General features: G+C 44.1%; 1 protein-coding gene across 3 annotated transcripts in view; it reads left to right on the forward strand.

The window, feature by feature from the left end:
- RNF207 (ring finger protein 207) overlaps window positions 1-26,718 on the forward strand; it is a 972,487-nt gene that overhangs the window by 330,245 nt on the left and 615,524 nt on the right. For all 3 annotated transcript variants that reach the window (XM_069240003.1, XM_069240002.1, XM_069240004.1), the window contains 2 exons: window positions 5,320-5,401; window positions 20,332-20,407. In XM_069240003.1, the coding sequence (XP_069096104.1) occupies window positions 5,320-5,401; window positions 20,332-20,407 (158 nt within the window). The remainder of the gene's footprint in view (window positions 1-5,319; window positions 5,402-20,331; window positions 20,408-26,718) is intronic.

A 26,718-nucleotide genomic window follows, 5' to 3' on the forward strand; every position in this document is an offset into this window, starting at 1 on the left:
TGTAAGAGAGTCTGTATGTGGGTGTGAGAAGGGACTTCCGAGCATCTCTCTAGCTGTGAGACTATGGCCCACATTTATACCTTTTGTGCGCCGCATTTGCATCAAGTTTTGACAGAAAAGTAGTGCAAACATACAAAATATAATTGTAGTTTGTAAGTTTGCACTTCTTTTGCATCAAAAAATGACGCAAATGTGGCGCAAAAAAAATATAAATATGGGCCTATGTGTGAGAGCATCTGTCTTGGTGTGAGACTGAGTTTGACAGTATCTGTCTGGGCATCCGAGGGAGTGTAACAGTGTCTGCCTAGATGTGATAGTTTCTCTTTCAGTGTATGCGAGAGTGTCTGTGTGGGTGTGACAGTGGATGTAACAGACTCTCTCTGAGTGTTAGAGTGGCTATAATGGTGTTTGTCTGGGTGTTTGAATATAGATTTTATTTTTTTTACGGTTTCCGAGATCTGCAGATCCACCCGCAGATTTACACCGGAGGCAGTGTTGAACCCCACGGCTGGAGCTCAGAAACCCTCAAAAAAAAATATTTTTGAGTATTTCACGCCCATTATTTACACCTTTGCTACAACTATATCAATCCCATGAAGTCGGGCAACCTCTACTCTGACCCCATCAACTCCATTGCCCCCCACATTTCAGCCCCAGGAACCATTCCCGACAAAAGAAAATGGCCCCTACAAAATTTCTGTCAGGTTGTACCCACCCAATCAGATTCTTCCTGTGGCACGTGGATCAGCAGATTGACCCTCGGAAGATCTTCGTCCCTATATATCTATATTTGTTGGCCTTAAATTACTCCAAAACTACTGAATGCACCAGGCCACAAAAAGCATAATCTAAGGAACAGGATCTAGCTTTGTGCCAAATCTGGTGTAATTTCATTCAGCAGTTTGGGCTGTAGGCGTATAAAGATCCTATGGAAAAATGAATGGGGAAAACAGGTTCTGGGACATTTGTTACCAAAGATATAGGCAAGGCCCAAAGTAGTTATACTTTGGATCATGTTTCCATAGACAAAGCGTTTTTTGACTTGCCTATATCTTTGGCACCGTTTGACAAATCTCCACTAAAGTTTCCAAAAAAAGTGTGCCGGTGATTCTTGTTGTGTACGGAAAGCTTCGAGGTGTTCCATTGAGTGGGGGCCAAGAAAAAGGGGGGTGTCAAAAAAGTTGTGTTTCCCATCTTAATTCCCACCAGACCTTTGAACAAGGCTACTGCCTGAACCACTGGACGGAATTCCATCAAATTTGGCAGAAAGTTAGCCTTTGGTATGCAGATTGTGCTTTCGCTTATTTGGTATAAATCTGTCCAGTAGTTTTTGAGATATTAAAGGAAAAACAAATTTGTATATCTTTGGCTGCAACGATTTTATGAAGATTAAGAGCTCGTGCATGGCAAATGCAATAGTCAGATTGGCTTCCAACATTTCAAACCAGGAAGTGTTGGCTGCCATCTTGGGACTCGGCTCGAGCTGAATCTCACTCAAAAAGTGTAAAAAAATAAAATAAAAGACCAGGGTCCAGGGCAGAGTCTCCCTGACCCCTTACCTCTGGTGTTAGGGTCCCAGTGGGACCCCACCAGAGCAAAAAAGCATTTTTGCTTTAATTTTTCCCACAAATTTGTGACAGTTCCCACGCTTGTTTTTTTTAATAAGCTTCCGGATGGGCCAGGTCCTGGAGTCATTTGTTTTAAAAATGGGGGGTCTCCTGGCCCCTTCTCAGCCCCGGGTACCACCACCTCCCTGGGGCTATCATTTAAATCTATGCGGGAGTCCCGCATGGCCCTCCACAGTCCCAGGGACCACCACCTCCCCATGGCTATAATTTAAATCTGTGTAGGGGTACTGTGTGCCCTCCCCCTGCAGCCCCAGGGACCACCACCTCCCTGGGGCTATAATTTACATCTATGCGGGCTGAGGGGGTGTGTGGCCCCCCGCAGCCCGAGGTACTCCCACCTCCCCAGGGCAAACATAAATAATATGCGGAGGGCCTCGCAGCCGTACCCTGCAGCCCCAGGGACCACCACCTGCCCTGGACAAACATAAGCAATCCCGGAAATCACCACCTCCTCAGAGCAAAGTGCAAACAATAGAAAGGGGGTCCCTTTTGGACCCCCTACAGCCCCGGGGACCACCACCTCCCCAGGGTTATGCACATTGGAGGGTGGCCGCGCAGCCCCCCTCATGGAGCCACTGATGGCCCTGGGGACCGCCACTCCCTAGGGCTGGCTCTGCCTATGTTCCGGGGTGCCCACTCCCTGGACATAGCTGTTTAAAACACTCCAGTCTGATGAAGGGGGAGCTGTCAAATAGCTCTCCTTTCATCAGAGCGTAGGTTTCCTCTGTCTCCTTGCCTGCATCTTTGCAGGAAAGGAGACAGAGAAAACAATTGCTCTCACAGAGAGGGAGCTGCTTTAGCAACTCCCGCTCTGCAACAGCACTGCTGGATCCCACCGGAGGGGGGAGTCAGCTGGGATCATGGGGGCCCAAACATTGTGACTCGGTGCCCTGGAGGGCACCCAGGTCACAAGGCTGGGCCCCAGGGGGCCTTGGGGCTGAGATCGTCCCTGGCGAGGGGGACCACCTGGCTCCTTCCCCCACCCCAAAAAAAAACCAATTGGCCATGTCCCAAAGGTTGGGGTCCACAGGGCCAAGATCGGCCTGGCGAGGGGGGGTGCTGCCTCCAACCCCAGAAAAAAATTAAAGTTTTAGGGTGGTCCGGGGGATGGGGTCCCTGGGTCTGAGATCGGCTTGAGGATGGGGGTGTGCAGCCCCCCCCAAAAGATAAATGCATAGATCGGGCCAAGGGGGGATGGGTTCCCTGGGGCGGAGTTTGTGTAGGGATTGGCGTGCGGCTCCTCCTTCCAAAACAAAAAATATTTTGTCTGGGCCCCGGGGAAGGGATCCCCGGGGCTGAGATCGGCCTGGGGAGGGGGCAGCGCAGGGTTGGTTTTTTCTATGAGTTGGCTTCAGTGAATGGGTGCTGGCCAGACCTTGTGGCCAACCCCTGCTTCGCAAGGCCGAAGACCATGTGTAGCACAGGGTTGGGGGGGCTATAGGGATTGGCTGCAGGCTCTGCGGCCAACTGCTCCTGTGAACAGCCTTCGGCAGTGGTTGGAGTAACGATAACTCATGCCCTTGCCAGGCACTGCTACTTATACCATATATTACAGCACACATGACAACTGCTATAACATTATTAAAAATATAAATGAAATATTATCACTCAAATTATTGAAGAAGAAACTGTGCATGGTGGGGTCACGAGTTATAGTTTCTTTAGGGCACGAGCTATAGTTGCTAAATTCAGAACCTAACTGTAAAGTCCCTGTGATATACATATAATATATATTTTCTTACGTTGACTTATGTGGGTGCTGTAACAAATGAGCTTGCTTATATGATATCAAGTCCAACAGACTGCTCCAGCATAGGAAAACTGCAGCACTCATGAAGGGTTCAAAATGAAATCAAAACGTTTTCAATGAACAAACCTTAAATTAAAGTGTACTTTATGGGAGCTTATTGGACTTTTTATATATGTGCCTGTTTCTATACAGGAAAATAAAATAAAGGCACTTATAGGCAGAGCGGCACGTTTCAGCTCTCTGTGCCTTTGTCCACCCAACAGTGAAGTAAACATTGTGTTGAGCAGAGAAATAGTACACATAACAATGAAATAAACAACAGACACCCTAGTCATCCCTATCATCGTCTGTTTTCCAAAAACAATATACGTTCTTTTTAGAAATAGATAATTTGCATTAAAGTGACTTACACATATTGGACGGAACTAAAATCCATCAGGCATCCGCCAGGTATCAGCACCGCTGACCTCAGAGAAGGTCAGTTCTCTCCATCCCTCTCCGGCAGGCAAAAGCCCTGCAAGAAGAGGCCTCTATAATACAAATGGCATGCACGTATAACTATCTGTATAGAGCCTGTGTTAGAGTAATGAAATTAATGTTCAGGGTATTGGAGTTGGTAGAGGAGTGCTTGTGGTTAGGATGTAGGTTTCTGGGATGAACAGTAATTTGGAAATGCGTGGTAGGTAACAACAACAGGTTAAATCGATAAGTTGTCAGGAACTTTCATTTAACATTAATATAGTGTTGGTTCGTTGAGGAGCGGGTGGTGTTGTGAATATGAGTAGGGTTGCCACCTTTCTCCGTGAGAAATACCGGTCATTTTGTTCCCGTTAAGATTCTGCAAAGGTCTAGGTATGATACCTAAATAGAAAATAGTCTGTATTCATTTATAACATGGCCTATCTTGGTTTACTTTAGTTATAGGGCAGGGATCATTGAGGCAGGGGTGGAACACTGATTTGCTTTTTTCTTCTGTTTACATTTTAAAGTATGCACTAATAAAGGAACAAAATCCGGCCATTCCAATTTTTTTGTACGACCGGGACCTTAAAACACTGGTCGTACCTGAGCACTACTACTTGTATGTGCATTCTATATTTTGTACTCTTTTGCTTTTTGCATATATTTCGGGCTGATGACATTGGTCCTGCAACTAATGGCATGTTATCACTTGCTCCGACAAAGAGGAAATATGCGGCAGTATTTCTTGTTTCCTTGTAACTTCTAATAACAGTAACACGTGCATGTGATGCTGCTGCCAGCTAAATGTATTTCACCTGAATTTACCTTGCCGTAAAACTGCATACAGTAAAACTCGGTTGGAGTTCCACGTGCAGTAAAATGTAATGCTGAAAAACTTGTAATTGGCTGAGTGCAGTGGTAATTCGTTAAAAAAAAGGACCTGGGACCAAACTGTTTTTCTGAAGCAGCAGTTCGTGCTACCGAGGTTCGAGGTGCAGAATACCGAGGCTGGAAGTCTTGAGTTCACCTCATACCTCTTTAATCCACCTACAAACGCCCTCTGCCTCTTTATTAGGCTCAAGGGTTTTTTCAGCCCTCATCTCTCCGTGTCTGTCTTTTTCCGCCTTTCCCTTCCTCTTTCTTCCTTTTGCGTTGTATCTCTCTTGCTCTAGATCAAAGTCTGCTGAGGGAAAATAAGTGCTGGTCCCTAAAAATAGGCACTGGAAGTGCTGGTCCCTGAAATAAGCACCGATAGGCCCCACCTGCAATCACCAAATTAATCACTGATTCTGTGGATTTAAAACATGACATTGCTCCGTCTGACTCCTAAAACGGGCCTTAGAGATCATTGTATTAGTTGAATTATATGTTTTTCCTTTCCCGTGTATGTTTAATTATTATGATATGAACATAATTGTTTCTTCATTTCAGTCTTTGTTGTGTGCATAAATTAAAACCTGGCTATGTGTACATTTCCAGCTCTTCACGAGGAGCCTTACATCATGTTTTCAACGGAGAAAAAATCCATGCTCTGCATAAACTGCTTCCGGGACATGCAAGTGTAAGTAATTGTGTGAAACTTTTTTCATGGATTAACATATTGCAATATAAGAGGCTAGCTTCTGCCTCGAGTGTAGAAACAAAAGGAGAAACAATGACGTGTTTTGTGGGTGGCATGACGATTTTTGTCACCCTGACAGACATGCAAACGTCCGCCAAAGTATAAATCAGGCCTTTGGGGTCTGATTCTAGGTTTGGAGAGTGAGTAATATCCTTCCAGCTGATGAAGTATATTAGTCCGTCGCCCTGATGGACATCTCTTCCCCCAACTCTAGAGATGTCTACCAGACCCACCAACATCTCTGAACATTGTGAGGAACCCTTGTCGTGGTCGTTGTGAAAGTCAATGTTGTGAAAGTTTGACTGACAACTCCGTTCAACAGGACAGCCACCTTTCAAACTTTTACACTATTTTTAATTATTCAAAAACAAGCTCTCAAAGCCGGAGATTGTCGTTGAAAAAAGAAAAACTAATAACCACCATTCCATGGGAGTTTTCTTCCATGGTTACGATCATTATTTTTGTTCCTGTCCCTCACTGGAGGTTTTACTTGGCACTGATGGTTCCCAAAAAAAGCTATCTGATCGCTCACTCTAAATGTGTGGGCAGAAAGATGACTAACCTCTGGCTACCTGTACTCTGCTGAGCCATCAAAGGAGAATGTCGACAACTAAACCAGAGTATTCTCCATTGTCAACATACTTAATGTCTGCCCACTTCTAAATCGGGTGGGTGGACAATGAGTATGGCAGAAAAGGTACTCTATCGTTGTTTTGATGAAGTACCACACCCCACCAAACTCTAAATCAACCCCTTTATCCTCTGATTTTTTCATCGACCCTAAGTGTAATATATCTGGTGTTGATTTTTGTAGTGCTTTCATCTGAAGCACAAAATATGCAGAGAGTGGACCGCACTGTTATTCTAGCATAACTTTTGAAACGTGGTCTAGTCAAAGACATAGGAACTACCGTTAATGCCTAGACATTGCTTGGTCCTTCACATTGAGCATAACCAATACAATAAGTTCAAATCACTTAAAATATATAGACACATGGGTAGCTTTTGATTCCGTATTTGTGGAACCAGTGTCACAAGTGAAAACATGGAGGATACAAAATCAGTCATAAACCACTCCTAGAACTTTAAACAATAAGCTAATCATTGTGGAAATAAGCCTAAAATATATGGGCGATATGAAGATAGAAGAAGGAAACTGAACAAAAGAATAAATAGCTACAAAAATAATGAATATTCTTCTGTTATAAAGAAGTTAAAGTAAATATAAAAATTATGGAAAAAAGCTACTAGTGAGCCTGAAATGAATACTGAGTAGATGTTGAAACTAACAAAAACATGTGAGCTTCTTCCCTATGATGGCCATCAAAGATAAAATTGTTCTTATGACTAAGCCCAACATCAAGAGGAAAGATGAAACAATAACCAATGACAAAAGGAAATAGCAGCAGTGGGAAGAGAACATCTAGGAAACAGGACAAGCTTCTGACTTTGCCTCCTTGTACCTTGCTAAGTTGTGGCTCTTTTTGTGCTGTAAGCTCCCTCATTTCGATTTTGCCTAAAACGTACCAAGACACATCAAGGACAGAAGTGTGAGGTGCGCTAAGGAGGCATGAATCCCATTACTAATATCTGAGTTTCATAGACTTGCATAGTTTAAAAAAATCTCCATTTATCAATAGTTTTCAGAGTTTCATTAACGTATATAGGCCCGAATTTATACTTTTTGGTGCAAAACTGTGCAGCGCCCCTTTTCTTACATATGCCCCCATGTATTTCTACTTGCATAACAATGCTGAAAATATGTAAATATTTAACACAAATCTGAAACTAAGATATCTGCAGGGGTGAGTACAAGTATTTATATGAAAATTTTGGAGGCAATCCCCATTGCTTTAATGGCTGGAGCAGGAAATAAGCACTGACATTTAAAGAACAATCATTTTCTAAACAAGTGCAGTAAGCAGTTATATTTGAATGGCGCTTGCTTCTAACCTGTATATTTGAATTATTCATGATACTCTTTGATGGGATGTCTGTAATGTTTAGAAGGTGCGTGCTAGAAATGATGTCCACACACAGTCTGCTACCATCAGAGTATGTTTGCTATCACTCTTGGGCCAGATTTGCAAAGATCACACAATGCAGCGCAGCAGCCAAAGTTGCTGTGCTGAATTGTCTGAGAGGGGAAATCATGAAATCACCCTATAAGACAGGGCACTGTCCTTCTCTCTACCTAACACTGGCTCACAATCAGGCTTCCTAGTGCCACACACACCTTTTCACCATAGTGCAAAGGGGTCTGCATAATGTCTAGCACAGGTTTTGTGCTGGAAGGGTACCCTTCCGGTACAAATTACTTTGTCTAGACAAACTTTAAAACTTTCCCCACTTTAGATATGTGCTGTACAGTGCAGCACACTTGCAAAGTCGGAAACGTTTGGAGAAATAAAGCATTTCTCCTTTCATGTCTGCCTCGATTTGCTTTAATTTTTGTGTAACAAAACCTTATCTACTATTGCTCAAAGATCCAGTTTTTAGTAAAAACCCATCAATGGTTGAATGGAAACGCCCATGTAGTACCTATGGAATGCCCCCTTGATGCAAACGAATGGAGCAGCACTTTGAGCTGCTTTGCAGTACTTTCAGGCAATTTCCGGGCAACTTTCCAGCACACTGGTGCGAAATGTTAATAAATCTGCTCCTTAGTTTCAGGTTACAGAGACGGACAAGTGTGTTGCACAAGCAATGGCACATCAGGAACATAACTGTCTGTCCTGCTCAGCCCAGACTTTATTGACTCAGATTGAAAAAGTCTTGAATGTAGATCTCTAAAGTCATTGAGATTCACAAATGTTCTGTGAATTTTTGTGAGAAGGCAAAAAAGGCAGCAAAGGGCATTCATCCTTTTCATCTGACTCCCAAGCCAAACAAAAAAAATAACAATGCCTTGAGACCACACTTGTAGTCACAAGACATTGAATGATTACTAATTGGCAAGAGCAATTGCTAACCATTTGGGAAGTGGAATTTGCCCATAACGGGTATCTTCTGCTGTGCTAGAGACAAGTGCCAGCATACTAGTGTGCAGACTGCATTCACATGCACCCCCATCTGCTTTTGTTATTTCACCATTGTATCCTCTGTCCCATTAGGCAGATGTGTAGCTGTAAATTGTGCAGCACAGCAAGAGAAGTGTTCCTTAGGCGGAGACAGTGCTAAATTTGTAAATAAAAACATGCTGGTGCCCAAAACTCTCCTCTGAAACATGCAGCTGCTGCAATTAAATGTGTGAGCACGGAATACTGAGAAATCTTAATCCTGACGCCATCTTGGGCCTCTTCAATCCATTTAAAGCCACCCCTGCCCCTTCAGCTCACTCCTGCAGCTTTCTGGTTTCTCCATTTGTGACCGTTTTTTCAGTTTTTCTCTTCCTCCCTCTTTTCCATGTGTCTTTTGTTCCCATTAAATGCCTGAGGTAGAATAATAAGTGTCAGCCCTCAAAAATAAGTGCCAGTGCCCCGCACCGGGAACCACCAGCTCAAATTAGGCAATCGGCACAGAGCCTAGAACCCCACTGAACCCAATTATTGTCACCTAATGCCAGATACATAAAGAGACAGGGGGGTGCATGGTCTGCATATTGTGGAAGAGAATGCAGAGATAAAGGTGTGCTGTCCTTTGCAGGTCTCATTGTCTTCATTTACAAGAACTCACAGGACCCATCCAGATTTTTTTTTATGTAATGAAGAAACCTGAATATGATATTAAAGATCTTATTTGAAGTTTTAGAGGGAACTGGAAATTCTGTAATTACTGGGGGAAACTCTACACATGGAGAAGGATCCATCAGATGAATTTCCCCCAACACAGGGTATGCATTTTGAAGTACCTAGTGGATTCTGCTCTTTCAGAAACTAGAGGTTTTTTAATTTCCATCAAATTCTGAACTTTCCCTAAGTGTTCTTTTGTTAGACATAGTCTGCATTAATGGAAATAGCTACTGAGCTTTCCTTTTAAAAGCTATAGCTATTGCAGGTGTGTTTTGATGCCACAAAATCACGTGCCTGCTTTCAATGAAGTTTTGTTCCACTTCTTACTGGATTTTCATTTTCGAACTTAGAAGAAAACAAGATAAAAAATAATTTATTGTTTGAGGACATTGCAAGGGAATATTTGTGAATTAGGGAACTGAATTGACCCCAGATATTGGGGATTTTGATAGAGCACCATTTATCTGTGAATTGGAGAAGCATGTTGATTCTCCAGATATTTGGGTGTGGGTAGTGCCTAGGAGGATGCATAGGAGGAAGGGCATTAGCAGTATGTTATAAATCAAATTTGAGTACTGTGACCTTATGAAATCTCTTGGTCAGACTTTTGGTTTGAAAATCTTGTTATTATGCATCGTGTTTCTATTCAAGTATTATTGCTACCTCCTAATCTCTTTATTGCTCCATTTTTAGGTCTCTGCTCTAGACGGCGTGCATGTGCTGTCTCAAACCAAGACTGCTGGATCTACATTATGGGGCTTCTGCCCTCTCATAGGCTTGCCATTTGCTGGCACCATTGTCACTCCAATTTGCGTGCTCCCCATCTGTCAAAGTCATGCATATATTATGCCTCTTCCATTGTTTAGCCCTCCCGAGAGCACTGGCCAGCTACTGCTCAACATACGCAGTGGCTATTTTAAAACATTGTTTCGGGATAACTTTTTAAAATTCTTTATGAGTGCTTTTCACAGTGCTACTGTTTTTTCTTGCACCTCAACATTTCCTTCTTTCCTTACAGCAAAAATGTGGAGGTTTAACAAAGCAATCCAACTTACTTTGTCTCTAACCACAAATTACAATACACACACTTTGAAAATAATAAAATTACATAACTGTGCCATGCTTTTAAATATACTTGTAGGCGTGTATAAAATCCAGTTCCTTAGCCGGTGAGGGCCTCCAGGAAGGTGCAGTATTTGTGAAAATGTGACTGTGAATGTGCACCGATCACTGACTGCTTTGCTGTAGATCTTAGGCTCGCCCATTAAACAAAATTACAGAACATGCTCTTCGCACTGCTGCGTTTCACAAGCTTAGGGCATTGGACAGGTTTCAACATTCTTCTGCCTCAACATACACATTCTTTACTGGTGATTACTTTCCCATGTGCTAAAGCTTACATTTTCTTAAATAATAAATTCAGTCACATACATATATATTAATTAAATTGAATTTTGTTTACAAATTCAACTCATTGTTTTATTTGTGTTGGAGCACTCCATACAGTGCTCGTGGTTTCACTTCACTGGCTCCATCCTCTGTCTTTTATTTTTAAATGCACAAACACAACCTGACCGTGTTATTAGAGAGCTTTTGTGAGCACCAGTTACTTTACACAAAGAATCGTTCGTTTTTTTTAGGAACAAGGATGTTAAGGCCCTTATTATGACCTTGGCGGTCTACTGACATCCAGGGCCGCAGTGGCGGTTTCACCACCAACAGGCTGGCAGTGAAGACCACACATTATGAGTGTGGCGAGTTGGCCTCTGCCAACAGACCACATCTCCGTTCAGACCGCCAGGGCAGTCGGACCCACTGGGCCGGAGATGTGCATCTCCAACCCAGCAATCCACAGAAGACCGCCTGCAGTATTAGGAGCCGGCTATCCATCAGGGTTTCCGCGGCAGTAGCACCTCCACGAAAACCCTGGCAGAAAGGCTACCGGTGACAGGGAATTTCTTCCCTGTCATCGGCAGATGACTCCCTGTCCCACCCCACAGCAAGCACAATATCCCCCCACTCCCTAATACCTTCCTGCCCCCCTCCCCTGTCGGATGCCCGACTTACCTTGTCCGGCGAGGAGGTCATCCGGCAGGGAACGGCCGCTTCCACCACCGGCAGCGCCCCACCATCAGGACACCGCCAGGCTGCTTTACAGGTTTTCATATGGTTGGCAGAATCCTTTTGTTGGGTTGGGGCCATTGGTGGAACCACCCCTGTCCCTTCCCCTGCCAGCACGACTGCTGCTGGATTTCCACCCCAAAAAATGGGGCGGGAATCCAGCAGTACTAGTAATATGGTGGGCGGAAGATCACCAGCACTGGCGGTCTTCTGCTGCCTGTGGCTTTGGCGGTCTTGCTAAAAGACTGCCAAAGTCATAATGAGGGCCTAAGTGATTTGCCCAAGATCACAGGATGTTGTGCGGATATGGAAAGAGTGCCTTACCTCAGCACCAATTGCTTTACAGAAGGACACAGCAGTTTCTCGTAGCACGAAGCAGGTTAACAGGCCATTACACACTTTTTCTTAAGACTGGCAGTTGAACCGCAAGATTGATGCAGGTATACATAGAGGTATTTGGTGGTGATACACAGTGAGTGGTTTAACTATGAAAAAAATACATTTTGAAGGATCAGGACATTTGTTCTGGGTTTGGTGGTAGCTAGTAGAATTGAGTATTAAAGTTTCACACAGAGTGTAAATGCTATGACAGCTAGATTTTTAATGATGCTTTGTTCAAGCAAACTTAGATAGGCCTTATATCCCCAAACAAGCCCTGGAATGTAATGGGATACAGGAACCCCAGGAGTGCACTGGCATGTAGTGAGGCCAGATACCGGACCCTCGGCCTCCCCTGCAGAATAGGCCCAATTAGACAGGCATGAAGGCGAGGACTCTGTGAAAAGGGCAGTTCATTTGTATACAGTGTGTGATAAAAGTACAGATTAGTGGCAGCATTTAGTGAACAGAAGCAATCAAACAGAAAAAAACAAGTTCGCTTCTCCATGCCTTATGGGAGAGCAAACAGTTTTTTGTAAATGTATGTAAGAAAACTAGGCAACATTCACCCAATCATTCTTGCTGGAAATAGTTAATCCCTTTTTTTCACCTGAATGTCTCTGGGCATGTGTTTGAAGAAAATTGCATATTATTGTTTCATAATGACCGAAAAAGGACAGGGTTTGTGATCAACATTGAACTACAGCAACCCTCCTATAAGTCTTTTCAGAGGAAACCAGAAGGCTTCTATTTATCATTTATTTTGTAGTGCTAATTTCTGACCAGAAACAACTTCTTAGTGCTTTTATGTCGTCCCTTTCATATAATTTTACTTTGTGCTGAGTTCTGAAGCTGCTGGGGCTGTAGAGCCTGAAGTAATAATGCACCAATTCTAAAATGCTTGTTTCTGTCTTGTGGGTGCTTCAGGATGGGGTACAATCTAGGAGGAGCACGAACAACACCTCTATGAACATTGGAGCCCTACCAGGGTTTGGAAATTTTGGGCAGAGCCCAGATCTGTAGACCTGGAATACCAAGAGCAATTTTTTATTTTAGTCTATTGCATCCTGGGAGTTGTAGTGGTGGCAGATAACCTTTCTTTGAAACACATTAGTTGGGGTTACTATTAGTGCGGTTTTGAAGGCAATGTCCAGCAGTGGACATCTGGTGTAGTCTTCTTATAGTAAAGCCACCCTTGTGTGTGTTCTTTTTTTTTTAAGTTGTAATTTTGTTGAAAGTGGAATTTCCTCACCTGCTACTTTGCTCCCACTTCTGCGATTAAAGGAAGTGGGTCTTAGCGACCATACTACTGACCTTAGGCATGTGAGAGCTGGCTGCTGATGTCAGCGCTCGCATTTCACCATATGTGTGATTCTGATCAAATTATTTGACCGCCAGGCACTTTGAATTGACAATAAGAGAAAAAAACATGCATGGGCTATCAAGTGCCCTCCCTTTGACTAACGCCCCACTCACACCCCCTAATGAAATCCTGAGGTTTGCAATCTGGCCTCACCAGGACCTCAGAGCAGATTTTGTATCCTTAGCACATCATGGTTTAAATACTCCGGTTACAATAAAATGTTCTCCATAAAGCACTCGGCAGCTCTTTGTAGGTAGGTGTGTTCTACACAAAGTTCCTGAAACTCTTCAATTTAGAACAGCCATGTTTGGTTGTGGTTAGGCCTATGGTTGAGGCACACGAGGTGTGAAAAGTGACACTAGACGCAGGCACCTACACCAATACTTGCTTTTAATGTCTGTTTATAGCATATAACAGACTTGATGGTCACTCACTAGACAGGCGGGATGAGTTGGCTCTGCTGTGATTTGAACCTGTGATGTGTAGTTGAGGCTTCGGAGTCTGTGCCAGGTGTGTTAGGAAGCTGAGCTGTCCTAGTATCAGGTCTTTTTCTGCTCTGGTGGTGTGCACATAGCTAGGTTTACACTGTTGGTCTGTCCTCTGTCTTCAGAGTGGCTATGTAGGACAGTTTTCCTTATTGTATCCAGTTCACCACATTGGAGCCATGTTGATGTGGCTTCAGATTAGAGTGTAGTGTTGAGTGTGCATAGTTTTGTAGTGGTCTCCCAAGAACCTTAGTTATTGCTTTGCTTCACTACTGACCGAGCTGAAACACTCATGCACTGACAAACATCTCTGGAATGTGCTTCTTAGTCTAAAGAAGACATTTATTAATTCTCTTCCAAAGGTTCGTAAAGGAGATTAGCATGCTGAAAGCACACTTTAAAAACGGTCACAGCAATGAAATGAAAACATGTACAAATGATTTTCCACTGCAATATACCCAGCAAATATATATAGATATACATATATATATGTATATCACAATACAAAGCAGATAACAAGAATGAAAAAATATGCATCACCATGAGGCATGGGCACATCTGCTTCATCTCCCTCCTATCAGAATCAGATCGCCAGATCCCAGAATCGACCGTGGAGAGAGAGATAGAGATCAATTATCCTCACGAGAAAGATGACACACCTCAGCGTCCTGAGCATGTCTCAGATCTGAATCACTCCCCGGTCTATCTGGTCTCAGCCTCTTATGCTTTGAACAAACAAGAGAGGAGAATTCTAGAAACTCCCTCTTACTACATAAGATTATTATTTAAAAAATGCTGATTACTTTAAGTCAGCTTTGAAAAGAAATCATGTTGGGACTTGGCCAATATCCCAAGGTGCCCTCAATCAAAACAAAACCATTCCCTGCCAGCCTAGTACATTCTTATCAGCCTAAAGCCTTGGCGAGAAAAGAACATGCAAACACGCAGAATAAAATCATGAGCACATTGTATATCGTGAGCATGGAAAATTACTTGCAGCTTTTAACGTGGAGGTGGCTAATGCTAAAATAAAGTCAATAGGAAAAATGAAGTTGGTAGTCACTAATGTGATGGCGTGCTGCTAGGCTAAGTGCAACGTGTAGTCAGTAGATCAAAACACAAATATCATTACAGTTACGTAGGTCTTCCCTTTTTCTTATTTATTATTAGGTCTTGGTTCAGATGGCATGCAAGAAAAGAGACCTGTTGTATGTACTTTTTCGGCTTCAGCCCGCCCATAGGCTTGCCATTTGCTGGCTCCCTCGTCACTCCATTAGCCGTTCTCCCCATTTGCCCATGGCAAACATTTGTCAAGCCTCTTCCCATCCTTTAGCCCTCCCCGATAGCAGGGAACAAGTACTACTGTAAATACACTGCGCCCATTTTCAGAATAGTTTTTGGGACTACTTTTTTGATTTGTCTTGGAGCACTCCATACAGTGATCATTTGTTCCTGTCAATTACTCCGTCTTATTTTTTAATGCAGTATTATATAGCGCAAACACCATCTGAATGTATTATTAGAGCACATTACGTGAGTGCCAGTTACTTTACACAAGGACATGTTTGTTTTTGTAGGAACAAGGAGATTAAGTGGTTTGCCCAAGATCATGGGATGTTGTGCTGATGGTGAAACTTGAACCTGGTTTCCCAAGTCCATAGTTGGCAGCTCTGGCTGTAATGCTGCATCCTCTCCTCCTGTCCTCAACCTACGGCTGCAAGGGCTCTTCGCACTTTTTTTTAGAAAACATTTCAAATCTATCACTTTAAACAAGTATCTCTCAGTGCCTTGCCATAATATGCTGTATTAAAATCATAGTTTCCACATATTAAAGAAACACACTCTTTGAGTATTTTATAAACCCTATCATTCGCTCTACCTTCTGTTTTTTAATGCAGTTTTATATAGAGCAAACACCACTCAAATTAATTATTAGAGCACTTTACATGAGCTACAGTTACTTTACACAAGGGACATGTTTGTTTTTGTAGGAACAGGAAGATTACGTGATTTGCCTAAGATCACATGATGTTGTGCTTATGCTAAAACTCAAACCCAGTTTCCAAGCTCCATAGCTGGCAGCTCTGGCTGTAACATCATGTCTTCTCCTCCTCTCCTGAACCTCGATCTGAAAGGGATCTTCACACGTTTTAAAAAACATTTAAAAACTATCACTTTGAACAAGTACCTCACAGTGCTATGCCATAATGAACTATTTTAATATCAAATTGTCCACATGTTAAAGAAATACAGTCTTCAGTATTTTATACACCCTATTGTTAGACCTGACAGCCTTAGGGTGGTCACTCCTAACGTTTTGCCTGCCTTCCTTTACTTTTTGGATACTGTTTTTGCTCGTTTTAAGACTCTGAGCACTTTACCACTGATAACAAGTGCTAAAGTGCATATGCTCTCTCCCTTTAAACATGATAACATTGGATCATACCCAATTGGATTATTTAATTTACTTATAAGTCCCTGGTAAAGTGCACTATATGTGCCCAGGGCCTGCAGATTAAAAGCTACTAGTGGGCCAGCTGCACTGGTTGTGCCACCCACTTAAGTAGCTCCTTAACCATGTCTCAGGCCTGCCATTGCAAGGCCTGTGTGTGCCGTTTCACTGCCATTACGACTTGGGATTTAAAAGTACTTGGCAAGCCTAAAACTCCCCTTTTTCTACATATAAGTCACCCCTAAGGTATGCCCTAGGACACCCATAGGGCATGGTGCTGCGTAGGCAAAAGGCAGGACATGTACCTATGTAGTTTACATGTCCTGGTAGTGTAAAACTCCTAAATTCATTTTTACACTGCTGTGAGGCCTGCTCCTTTCATAGGCTAACATTGGGGCTACCCTCATATACTGTTTGAGTGGTAGCTGCTGATCTGAAAGGAGTAGGAAGGTCATATTTAGTATGCCAGAATGGTGATACAAAATCCTGCTGACCGGTGAAGTTGGATTTAATATTACTATTTTAGAAATACATTTTTTCGAATGTGAGCATTTCTCTGCACTTAAATCCTTCTGTGCCTTACAATCCACGTCTGGCTGGGTGCAGTTGACAGCTCCTTTGTGCATTCACTCAGACACACCCTAAACATAGGATACTCAGTCTCACTTGCATACATCTGCATTTTGAAGGGGTCTTCCTGGGCTGGGAGGGTGCAGGGCCTGACACTTGCATGTTCAAGGACAGTAGCTTGCCCTCACACAAAAAGGACTGCCACACCCCCTACTGGGACCCTGGCAGACAGGTTTGAACTGAAAGGGGACCTTGTGCACTTATAAGCAACTCTTTGAAGTCTACCCCACTTCAAAGGAACATTTGGGTATTTAAACAGGGCCTCTGCCCCTACCAACTGAGACACTTCCTGGAGAACAGAACCAGGACCAGAATCTACAATCTGCCCAGAAGAATTGCCTGGCTGCCCAAAGGACTCACCTGACTACTTTCTGTGAAGGACTGCTTCCTTGCTGTTGCCCTGCTGCCTTGCTGCTCTCTGGCTGTGCTGAGAAGTGCTCTCCAAGGGCTTGCATTGAGCTTGCCTCTCATTCCCTGAAGTCTCAAGACCAAAAATACTTCATCTCTGCAAGAAAAACTCCTTGTGCAGTGGAAATCGATGCACAGCCTGCCTGAAACGTGGCACAGCCTGCACTGTGGTGAAAAATTCACTGCACGCCAAACCGGAACAACACAGCCTGACTTCACAATGAGGAGATCGATGCAGTGCCAGTGCAGCAACCGGAAATTCGATGCACGGCCCACTGGATGGACGCACAGCTGAGCCGGAATGATGCAGCCCGACTTCCAGAGAGGAATCGACGCAGCGCCTGCTGTGCAGTAGACATTTCCACTCAACGCCCACCGGATCGACGCAGCCCCTGTGACTTTGTCCTGTCAGCACTGGAAATCCACGCATTGTCCCTGGGGCGTCCAAAAACCCCGCAACCCGAAGAGGATCCAAGACCGAGCGCCGGAAATTGACGCAAAGCCTTCCCTGCGTGAAAACTAAAAAGCGCATTGCTGTGTGCAGCCTGAGAAATCGACGCACACGTCTCTGTTTTCCATGCATCTCCTCCTCTGCGGTTCTTTACGGAGATTTTGAACGCAAATCAGGTACTTTGTGCTTGAAAGAGACATTTATTGCTTTTAAGAGACTAAAGACACTTTATATCATTTTTACAGTGATATTTCAACATATACTTATTGCATTTTAATTGTTTTGACCTGCATCTTATCAGATAAATATTATATATTTTTCTAAACCCTGTGTGGTGTATGTTTGTGGTGTTCTACAGTGTTATTGCATGATTTATTGTACAAATACTTTACACATTGCCTTCTAAGTTAAGCCTGACTGCTCAGTGCCAAGCTACCAGAGGGTGGGCACAGGATAATTTGGATTGTGAATGACTTACCATGACTAGAGTGATGGTCCTTGCTTGGGCAGGGGGAAACCTGACTGCCAACCAAAGGCCCCATTTCTAACACCTATCATATTTTACGTGATGTGTGTTGCATGATCTACATGGCAAACACTTTCAGAGCTTTGTACAGGCTGTTTGCTTGCCCAACTCTAACCATGGCAGCTGCAGCTCTGTTCATAGCCATTATCTCCACAGTAACTGGTGCTAGCCGGGCCAATAGAAGGTGCAGTCCACGGCATACCGGACATGTGTTTATCCGCTGAATATGGCAGTGCAAGTGTGATCCAGAGTGATTAGCCACTGGATCTGAACTCAGGAGCCAGGAGCTGGGTTTCAGCACGCTTCACTAACTGTGATACAGAGTATTATTATGCAAGAATTTGAGGAATTCTTTTTCCTCTGGATATATTTACCATAAGCAGGCAGTGAAGGCACTGGCTGGCTTGCCTATTACATGGGCTGGTGGCATTTAATACAAGCATTATTTATTTTTTTGACTTCTGAAATCAGATGGATTACGTGATATATCAAGTGTTGACACTGAGCTGGTTAATCCAAGCCACCACCTTCCGAAGATGGGCTGCTCTAAGGTTTGCCAAGTAATCCCTGACCGTGTCTTTGTGCAACTAGACACACTCTGATGTTTTGGGCTTTGTTTGGGCCCTTGCATAAAGCGCCACTAGGTTTGGAGCACTAAAATAAATGAGCCATTTCAATTGCCTTGTTTAAACCTGAAACTAGCCATCTTTCCCCTAATTGTTGGAATGTCAGGCAACCGTGGTAACGCAGTTCCAGTTTTTTTTAAATAATCGACCGCATGAATTGCTGTCCGTGAAAAACATTACAAACTTCCCTCTGTCCGAAAACGTGCCTCTTCCCTATTGTGCAATTTTTGCTATGAGCTGTAGATTCTGGCGTGCAATCAACAAAAGCAGGCCATACTTGTTGTCCAACATTCCCTGTAACACAAAGCTCACAATCACAACTCTGGCCGTGAGGCTTCTACGGTGGCTAGTGGCACTGGGCCTCCCCTGGACTAGAAAGAACCCCTCATGCCTTTCACAACAAAGCCTTACTTCAGTCTCCACCGCTACAGCTCATCTACCCTCCCCTTTACAAAGCAGTGTCACAGAAGAGTGAAGAGGGCAGGCGCCGTCCTTGTGCAGCACACAAGTCTCCAACTGGCCTTGCTACTCTGCAAGCTGGTATGAAAGAGGAAATTTAAAAAATGCTCTAGTAAAAAAAAAAAAACAGTGACAGCAGGGAATTCCAGTAATAAGCATTCAAGATTTGGTCACCATTGGTCAATTTTATGGAATTTACAATCTTTTTAAATGTTTTCTGCCTACACATAATTACACTCTACTCAATACAACATAAATACACCCCTCATAAATCCACTTTATGCCACGTAACAACAGTCCACATAAATACACTCCACACCATGCCACATAATTCCCTTCAGCATAATTCCACTCAATGCCACGCAGTTCCACACCACACATTTCAACTCTACACATTTCCATTTCATATCACATAATTCCATGCCACAACAAAATTGCCCTACACACCACATACATCCAATTTACACCATGGAATTCCACATCATGCCACACAATTCAACACCACACCACATAATTCCACTCCACTACATGCCATTCCTCAGAACACAATACCACTCCACATAATTACACTCCATAACACATAATACCACTCTGTACAATTCCAGTACACTCAATACCACATAAATACTGTCCACATATTTCCAATGCACACCATGCCACATAATTCCACTCCACATAACTCCACTCAACACCACACAAATCCACGTGACACAATTCCACAACAAACAATTCCAATCCAACCTACATGATTCCACTCCACTCCACACCACATACATTCACTCCGCTCCATAACACATGGCTAAAAAACATTGTCATTGACAAGGCCAGTAGCTGTCAGATTGCTGTGACCTATTGGCTTTGCCAATGCTTGTTATCATAATGCTTAGGCCAGGGTGAAAATGTAATTATTCTAACAAAAATCATAAAAACATTTAATGTGAAATCTGTACATTTCCTCCATATTTCATGCTTCACAACTCTGCATATTTATTTGACCCTTATAGAGGTATATTTAGTTGGTCCTTCTTAACTTGCCATGTATATGAACATGTGTGAAATGTGAGCTACTGAGGTTGTAATGTAATTTTATGTTGCTGAAAGACTGCAGCCTCCTTTATTCAGAGTACTGTGGTTGAAAAAATTTGTTGTGATTATTTCTGCTATTTGGAAAAATAAATGTAAATATTGGCAGATAAATTCTTCTGAGGTCTTGAATATTCTTTGGATTTGACACTTCTAGGGAAAGCCGTGTTCACTGCATTGACATTGAAACAGCATATATTCAAGGCTGTGAGAAACTGGACCAGGCTGTCATGGTAAGTGAAATTCTTTTAGCATTTCTTGCAATAATGAAAAGATAAATTATTTTTTTTAAATGTTATTATTTACCATTCCTAAGAACCATCAAGAACAGATCTGTCAACATTTTGCTTACCAGTTCTGCTTATACATGAATAGATCGGATAAACAATAAAATCTCCGAACTACAAGAGCAGTTATCAATGCCTAGCAGTCAAGAATACCCATCCTCAGAGGTTTTCTCTCCTTCTGACTGATTCAGGGTTGACAGCAGGTATGTAGTGAGGGGGGCATAATCTCTTTTGGCTATGAAGGTCTCAGTAGCTCCTCCACAGAGAGTCCCAGTTGTGTCTTACTGTAGGTCAGATCCGACAACCACTGTTTTTAGGGGGTTTTGTTTGTTCACCCCAGTGAAGTGTGACTCTCCTCTTTTCCAGCAGGAGTGCCATTGCCACAAACTGGCAGTTAACCAGCTGCAGGTCGTTGACTAATCCCAACAGGCGCACTCCAGGATCACAGTCCATCGACTTTAGCACCATGTTTGTTAGCACCCTTGTAATCTGTGTTCAGAAGCTGCTGGCAGGAGCGTACAGCCAGGCCAGATGCCGGAAATCTACATCTGGCTCCCCACATCACACTCAACTTCTATCCCCTCTTAGTCCATATATGTATAATTTAACAGGTGTGTAGTACACTTGATGCAAGTACGTAAAGTGCATTATGTCTACGTTGCAGTTGGACGTGACCATGTGCAGTTGTGCGCAGCATAGTTCCCAATCTGCCAACTACAGTGGTTTGTCTAGTACTGCATTCCAGTTCTCTATCACTTTATCACTTTATCTGGGGCCTTCGGCCTATCTGTTTGCATCGCGTAATATAATTTAATGAGAAGGCTCTGGCACGTATTAACTTCAAGCTCCAAAAGGATGACAAAACAACCATCAGAGGCATCCTTGCATACCAACCTTCAGGCCCGTGCTTCAGCTTCTGCAACACCATCGCAGACTTCATTACACCCCTATCCTTAGACTCCAAGGACTACAACAGCTGGAGAGGAGATGATGCACCAGCAAGGACACCTCTGACAGAACAGCATTCGAGACTTCCCTCAACCTCTACAACCGCCTGCTGAGGACAACAAAGAAGACAGCCCTTGTCACATTCATCGAAACCAGCGCCAACAATACCAAGGAACTTTTCAACATTGTTAAGGAATTTTCCAACCCGGTGTCCAGTGAAAACAACAGCAAACCCTCACAGGAGTTGTGCGGCAACCTTGCCTACGTCTTCCATGACAAGATCGCACCCGTATACAGAAAGTTCAAATACACACCTACGGACGTCCTCAACAGATATGCCACAACTGTAACCGACACGAATCACACACTGACCACCTGGATGTCCTCATCACCTCCACCATGAAATCCATCCACTCGGGAATTTCCACAGACTCATGCTGGCACTACATCTGCAACCTTGGAAACTAAAAGATGGCCAGGAACTCACCACCCTGCTCAACACCTCAGTCACCACCGCAACATATCTCGATGCCTGGAAACACGCTGAAATCAGAGCACTACTCAAAAAACTCTCTGCTGACCCCAGCGAACCCAAAAACTACCGGCCAGTCTCCGTGCTCCCATTCCAAGTGAAGGTACAAGAAGAGATCATCAACAAGCAACTCATAACATACCTGGAGCAGAACCAGCTACTCAACGCCTCCCAATTTGGCTTTGGCAGCAATCACAGCACTGAAACTGCCCTAATCACAGCCACCAGCGACATCCAAACCCACCTTGACTGAGGAGAACCAGTAGTTTTGATCCTCCTAAACCTCTCGGTAGCCTTCAACACCATATCACACCACATGCTGATCGAAGGACTCTACCACATCGGCATACTAGGGGATGTGCTCCGATGGATCACCTCCTTCCTCACCGGAAGAACCCAGAGGATCCACCTCCCACCTTTCACCTCCAAACCCAAGGAGATCACTTGCAATGTCCCCCAGGGCTCATCCCTCAGCCCCACACTCTTCAATGCATAAATGACCCCGCTGGCCAACATTGTAAGATCCCATGGTCTCAACATAATTTCCTACTAAGTATGCACCCACCTCATCCTCTCACTCACTGACGACCCCTACACCACCTTAGCCAACTTCCACAGATGCATGACAAGCATCACTGGCTGGATAAAGAACAACCGCCTGCAGCTGAACACAGACAAGATGAAAGTACTGATCTTTGGCAACAGCACCAACACATGGAATGACTCCTGGTGGCCACTAGACCTAGGACCCCCACCCTACTCGCTCCGACCATGCCAGAAACCTTTGAATCATCATTGACAATAAGTTCACCTTTAAATTACAGATCAACAACGTCTTCTACGCCTGCTTCCTGACTTTACGCATGCTGCATAAGAACTTCAAATGGCTACACCTACACGAGACGCAGGCCCTCTTCACCAGCCAATTGGACTACAGCAACGCCCTATACGCAGGAATCGCCGGACATTTCCTAGAGACTGCAGACCATACAGAACGCCACACCCAAACTCATCCTTTGCCCTCCCCAACAAACCCACATTACACCCTGCCTCAGGCAACTCCACTTGCTCTCCGTACGGAAAAGATGCCAATTCAAGCTGCTGACCCACGCACATAAGGCTCTACACAACCAAGGACCCACATACATTGACCACCGTTCATTTGCTCATACTCCCTGTACATACCAAAGCAGAAGTGGAGGAAGCCCATTATCTCACATCACAGCAAAAGCCTGGAAGAGCCTCCCCACGCACCTCTGGACCATCATCTAACTTCCAGAATTCCTAATGGTCCTCAAAACCAGGCTGTTCGAATAAGCCTCCGGGACCTGAAAGTGCCTGGATACACTATTGGGTGATTAGCAGCGCTTTTTAAATCCTTATTGATTGATATTGTAGTGGTAATGCTGGTGCATATAAAGGGGATTTCCCTGCTTATGCTGCTAGCATTCGCCAGGCCTTTGTTGTGGAGTGTACTGTATTGATTTCCGTATGTGTCACTCCCTCTTTTTTGTGTGGTAGGATAGCCTGGAGTGAAACTGGGATATGCCTTGTCATGTTCTGCTGCTATGTGGGGTACGTAATCATGTGGCACCTACCAGTAGTGCATGAAATGGGCCTGTGCACACAAATAAGACAGGTGGAAGACAGGTGCATTGAATTCCCCATCGGGATACTGTAGTGGAAGAACATCTCACCGGATCCTCAGCTGCTTCCCAGCCCATGCCAGTTTTAGCAGATGTACCCAAAGTGTTTAAAAAAAATGTAAAGGTAATACTATGGATATATTTACAAATATAAATAGAAACTTGGACAGCACCAGTATTTTCATGATGGTGATCCTACCAGGAAATCCGATCTTCTAACTTTGAACTAGACCCACCATAGTTGTGTCTTTTCACCAATTCTGGGTCACTGTGAACCCATACTCCCAGGTATTTAACAGGGTCCATGCTCCACACCAATGGGAATTCCAAAGGGTGCTCCAGGGGGCTTGGCTTCAAGGGGAATAGATTGACTTTGCTCAATTAATGTTCAGACCCGAATATCGTTCAAACCTGATATGTTCTCGAATCACCGGTGACAGGCATATGGGACGTCCCTGACATACAGCACCAAATCAGCTGAAATTGTAGAGCAGAAGCAGCATGTCTCCAATGTTATGGCAAATTGTAATGGCGACAAGGGACATCCCTGTTGCGTTCCTCTGTGCATGGGGAGTCCACAGACATGTGCCCATTAATGTGCACTTGGCTACCGGATTGGAATAGAGCAAGCAGATCCAGCTGCTGGAATTTACATATGGACCATGATCACAAACATGTAACTCCATTTGATTGAGTCAAAGGCTTTCGCAGCGTCCAATAGGATCACCGCTGCCTGCTTGGAGGGTTTCATCTGGTTCAGAAGTGCAAACATGGTGTGAAGATTATCTGAGGTGGACCGGGTTGGAATAAACATGGAGTGGTCTGGCAGCACCAGTCCTGAGTGCAGCGGTTGAAGCCTCCCCGCCAGCACCTCTGCTAGGATTTGTGCATCAGTGTTAATTAGGGACAGCGGTCTATAAGACTTGCAGCACTCTGGGTTATATCGTCTGGTTTCGTCTGGTTTCGGCAGTGCCACAATAAATGCCTCCTACAATGATGAGGGTAGCGCTTGCTTATGGTACACCTTCTTGTCCAAAGAGTGTAGGTGTACTGTAGCACCAGGAGGTCAGCAATTTCTTTATAGAACTCCCCAGTGAGACCTTCAAGTCCCAGAGCTTTGTCATTGTGGAGACAACGTATGGCATCCTTAACCTCCTCAAATGTTATAGGCTGTACTAGGTACTCACGCTGTCTGGAGCACAGCCGTGCTAGTGCTACATCTTCCAAGTATGCTCCATGCTCAAACTCCGTAGCCGACTGACTGACACTGTACAGGCAAATGTAAAACTGCGTAAAAGCGGTAAGTAAGGAGGGTGTGTCATGATGTACAGTAGCTTCTGGAGAAGTAATCTTCACAATATGCTCCCTGCCTCTCAGTGTTTGCAGCTTCGCAGCTATCCTCCAACCCAGCCCACCACCCTCCCCATATACCTGAACTGTGTGGCCCTTGGATAAGAAATGCAGTTCTTGTGTGGCTAAGTCTTTAAAAATGGTGATGTGTCCCCGAATGGTAGCAAGGGTGGCATGACTAGGGCTTTATTCATAATTGCCCTCTAGAGTCCTCAATGTATACTCTGTATTCTGTAACTGGGTGTTTATTGCCTTCAGCACCTCTGCCTTTGTACTAATGCACACTCCACTAATGGTAACCTTAATGGCCTCCCATAACGTATCCATCGCATCACCATAATCCATGTTTTTTTCAAAATATTCAATGATAGTGAGCATATCCAATCTCGGAACACAGGGTCCAGAAGCACTGTCGCTTGCAACCGGCATGTGAATGTGGCAGGGGTAGAGGTGGGCATCGAGAACATTAACTTCATCAGTTTGTGGTCAGATAGCATCTTGGTCTCCTCCGCCCAGGTACACATCCTGGGATATCAAACCAGCAATCTATACAAGACCATGACCCCTGCAAGGATGATATGTATGTACCCTCCCTCCGTGTCAGGTGTCGTAACCTCCAAATATCCACAATACTATACTTCTCCATTCCCTCGCATACTACCCTGGTGGGTCATTTATAGTGCCTGTCTGTTGTGGCCGATCTGTCCATGACAGAGTCTAAGTATGTGTTAAGATTGCCCCCTCATATGATATTCGTCTGTGGAAAGGTGTGAATGTGGAATCAAAGCTTCATGTAGAAACCAGGGCTGCCCACATTGGGACCATATGTATTGACTAGAATGACAGGGGTACCGTATAGGCTTCCCTGTGCTATCGCTATGTGTTAGAAATGGGGTCTTTGGTTGGCAGTCAGGTTACCCCCTGTCCAAGCAAGGACCCTCACTCTATTCAGGGTAAGTTCGACACAATCCAAATTATCCTGTGCCCACCCCCTGGTAGCTTGGCACTGAGCAGTCAGGCTTAACTTAGAAGGCAATGTGTAAAGTATTTGTACAATAAATCATACAATAACATTATAAAGCACCACAAAAATACACCACACAGTGCTTAGAAAAATATATAATATTTATCTAGTTAAAAGCAGGTCAAAATTATTTAAATGCAATAAGTATATGTTGAGATATCACTGAAAAGTGATATGAAGTGTCTTAAGTCTTTTTAAAGCAAACAAAGTCTCTTTCAAGCACAAAATACCTGGTTCGCGTGAAAAATAACCACAGAGGAGGAGATGCGTGGAAACAAAGGTGTGTGCGTTGATTTCTCGGGCCGCACACGGCAATGCATCGATTTCCGGCGCTCGGTCGTGGATCCTCATCGGGTTGCAGGATTTTCAGACGCCCCGGGGACAATGCATGGATTTCCAGCGCTGCTAGGACAAAGTCACAGGAGCTGCGTCGATCCGGTAGATGTTGCGTTGAATTTTCTACCGCATGGCAGGTGCTGCATCGATTCCTCTCTGGAAGTCGGGCTGTTCCGGTTCGGCTGTGCATCCATCCAGTGAGGCCGTGCGTCGAATTTCTGGTTGCTGCACTGGTGCTGCAATATCTTCTCATTGTGAAGTCCGGCTGTGTCGTTCCGGTTCGGCATACAGTGAAATTTGAGCATGTGAGTGAGCATGAAAAGTAGGACAATGCCAACCTATACTCTACCCAGTGGATGCCGATTGCTAGCTCTGCATTATGTGTTGTATGTTTCTTGCAGAAATGCGATGTGGATGTGCT

Source organism: Pleurodeles waltl, chromosome 6 (assembly GCF_031143425.1).
Source record: "Pleurodeles waltl isolate 20211129_DDA chromosome 6, aPleWal1.hap1.20221129, whole genome shotgun sequence".
Classification (NCBI taxonomy): Eukaryota; Metazoa; Chordata; class Amphibia; order Caudata; family Salamandridae; genus Pleurodeles; species Pleurodeles waltl.